General features: G+C 39.3%; 1 protein-coding gene across 1 annotated transcript; it reads right to left on the bottom strand.

Moving 5' to 3' along the window:
* Positions 1-510: 510 nt before the first annotated feature.
* On the bottom strand, positions 511-1,887 carry LOC147637865 (uncharacterized). The gene is made up of 3 exons (XM_086798955.1): positions 1,495-1,887; positions 1,230-1,379; positions 511-856 (listed from the first exon to the last, which is right to left on the bottom strand). Exons 1-3 carry the CDS (start codon positions 1,869-1,871, stop codon positions 559-561), a joined length of 825 nt encoding a protein of 274 aa, XP_086655081.1. The 5' UTR covers positions 1,872-1,887; the 3' UTR covers positions 511-558.
* Between the last annotated feature and the right edge of the window lie 1,137 nt (positions 1,888-3,024).

The raw sequence follows: 3,024 nt of genomic DNA on the forward strand, positions 1-3,024 counted from the left end.
AACTATCTAAACTTTAATTTCAGATTTAGATCAAAGAAAAAACAGGGGCTACTATTTTTGGGATTTTTTTTACAAAAAAAAATGCCCGATATCTTAAAACATTCATCCAAATTTTGGCAATTTTGAAGGGTTTTAGAAAATATTTACCCAATTTTGGCTATTTTAAGGCATTTTTTGAAAACATTCACCCCATTTTCAATACTTTTAGATTTATATAATAAGAATAATTGCCAACCCACCTATACTTATATATTCATGGAGATATCTTATTTTTTTAACCATGATTTGGATCCTCGAGAACATGTAAATGTAATATAATTATTAAACTTGAGGATTTTTATAGCATTTAGTAGAACTTGTGCTAAAATAGTGATGATGTACCTTGAGCTTGACTCAAATATAGAGCCTAGGAAATGAGACTATGAAGGAGTTGATGAATTGTCCAATAGCATTATTTGTCATTATATCTCTCACTAGCTTAAGAAGATACAAGAGTTTTAGCGTGCTTGGTCTATCAGTTTAAAGGGTTACATCTAATGTTGTGGAAAATGGTGAAGGTTAGCTCTTGTGTGGAGGTGAAATGGAAGAGGCATCAAAGTTGGTGTTTGCAAACAGGTTATCCTCTTGTAACTCAGTAAACATCCTACATATGGGGAGTTGCGGAGGCACTTGTAATGATGGGTTGAGTGAGAATGGTGCTTGAGCAAACCAAGCAAAGTCTGCACCATAAAGAGCTGAATGGCTATAATGATTGTGTTGGCCTTGGTAGGTTAGAATGACCATGCGAGGGTTTTCAGATGATCGCTCTATGCGTTTCTTCACTGAACACATATTTGTTGTGCACCGGTAATATTTCCTGCATGCATAACAAAAATCAAAAAAGGTAGTCAAAACAGCGAGCACATATGATTGGCTTACTAGCCCCACAGCATAACTGAGATTCGGTCGTGTGATAGTCATGTAAATAAGACTGCCAACCATCTTTCTATACATATATATATATGTGTGTGTATGTGTGTGTTAGAACATGTTATCCCTTTGTAATACTCCGGTGTGTGTAGTGGAGTAGTATGGTGTGTATGGTTTTGTCATACTCCGGTGTGTGTAGTGGAGTAGTACGGTGTGAATGGTCGGGTGACATTCCCTTGTACGACTAGGAATGGAATAAAACCTAATGATTTTTTTTTTAATAAATGAAATCGCTTCATGCAGACATGTACATGACTTACCTTGGATATGGGCTATTCTTCACTGCTTTTTGCCCATACTTACGCCATTTATAACCATCAGATAGATCGTCCACCGTGCTCTCAAGAACCATTGCTACTCTAGGTTCACGCTGCTCACGCTTTGGAGCTCGTCGTCTTCCTGGTTTGTGCCTGACATGTTGATAGTGGAACAACCTCTATTGAGTCTAAGTAACAAACACACGCGATGCAAAGAAGAAGCTCATAAACATTAAATAAGAAATATAAGAAGATGGTAGGGCCTCACTCATTCCCGGTTACTGTCTTCTCAGCCGGCGTCTCTTGTAGGACCTTGTCGACGGCCGGAACCGCACTTATCTCCGGCAGCGCGCTGCATATGTTCTCTTCATTTTCACTTACATTACTATCGATACTAAAGTGGTGGATAGCAGGTGAGGGTGGGTAGGGCCAATTCGCAAAGCAGTTTTGTTCATCACAAGAAGGTAGTACCATATTGTTTTCGCCCATAATATCAGGAGCAATTAAAACGCCTTGTTCTCCCTGTGCAGCAGTATTGGTGATGTGATAATTGAAGTTTGAGTCATTGAACTCATCTAGCCATTGAAGTGGGCTGAGAACAGTGTGGTGCGGAAAGCCTCCCTCTAGAACTGAAGGATCGCCCATGTTTGTGCTACACAAAAACTACATGTAACGCAATGTGTGAAGTAGTGAGCTAACCTATTTAACTGTGGCATCCCATTGGTGGGGTCATGCAGCAGGCCCATTCGTCATCATAAAGTCTCACGTCCCGCCAGGCCTGGCACCTCCTGTAGGTTTCAAAAGCTAGCTGGACATGGGCACACACGTTTGTAGAGGACACAGCCCTTGGGTGTTCGTCAAAAGCGCGTTGAAAGGAGTATCTACCCCCCAACGTACAAACCAAACCAAATACGATGACATTTTCATGTGATACTCATCATGTCACACTTCTACTCCTCCATCATCTATGTCTACATCATCGTGCCAAGCTAGCATCATCTTCAGGTGAGCTTGTTTTCTCGACACTCTACCTCAAGCTTTAGTCTATGTGTTGTACTCTCAAATTATGCTTGAAATACTCACATTTGTCCTTACCTAAGGCTTTGGTGAGATTATATGCAAATTATTTAATTGTTTGCGCGTATTAGACCAAAGCAACATCTCCTATTAGCACCTTTTCATTAGACATCTCCTATTAGCACCTTTTCATTAGACATCTCCTATTAGCACCTTTTCCCTAATAAAATGATATTGAGTCTCTATGTCCTTAGTCCTCTTCTCTGTAAACTATTGAAATTCATGGATCAAGCTCCCTAATGACAATCAACTATTTAATTAGATCCTAATCCTAGTCTAATCTTACACTAATGATAATACTAATCTAAGGTGGATAAAAATGAACAATACTCATGGTGATGAGTGTGTGTGCTAATTAAGTTTAAACTCAAGTTCAGTTAGGTTACAAGATGGAAACTTGTACTCATAAAAAGAATTGAGATGTTGTGCGTGTATTCCAATGCTTGAAATGTTCTCCTTTTATATGAGGAGAGTATAACAAAGCTATGATAGCTTATATGGGATAACTTGGCTAGGTGACTTGACACTCTAGCATCACTCATTTCAACACCACCCCTATGCTAGATTGGGTACAATTTTTAGGCTTTCACTCTTCCTCTCTCTCCCCTTATGCTAGGCTACTTTGGCCTTTATGCTACTTTGGCATTATAGTTACTTTGGCTATGAATTTCAGCTTGAGTGCATCATATGGCCTCAGAGGCTGATTACATCACACTTTTTG

The sequence above is a fragment of the Cibotium barometz genome, chromosome 6 (assembly GCF_041138505.1).
Source record: "Cibotium barometz isolate CiBa-2024 chromosome 6, ASM4113850v1, whole genome shotgun sequence".
Taxonomy (NCBI): domain Eukaryota; kingdom Viridiplantae; phylum Streptophyta; class Polypodiopsida; order Cyatheales; family Cibotiaceae; genus Cibotium; species Cibotium barometz.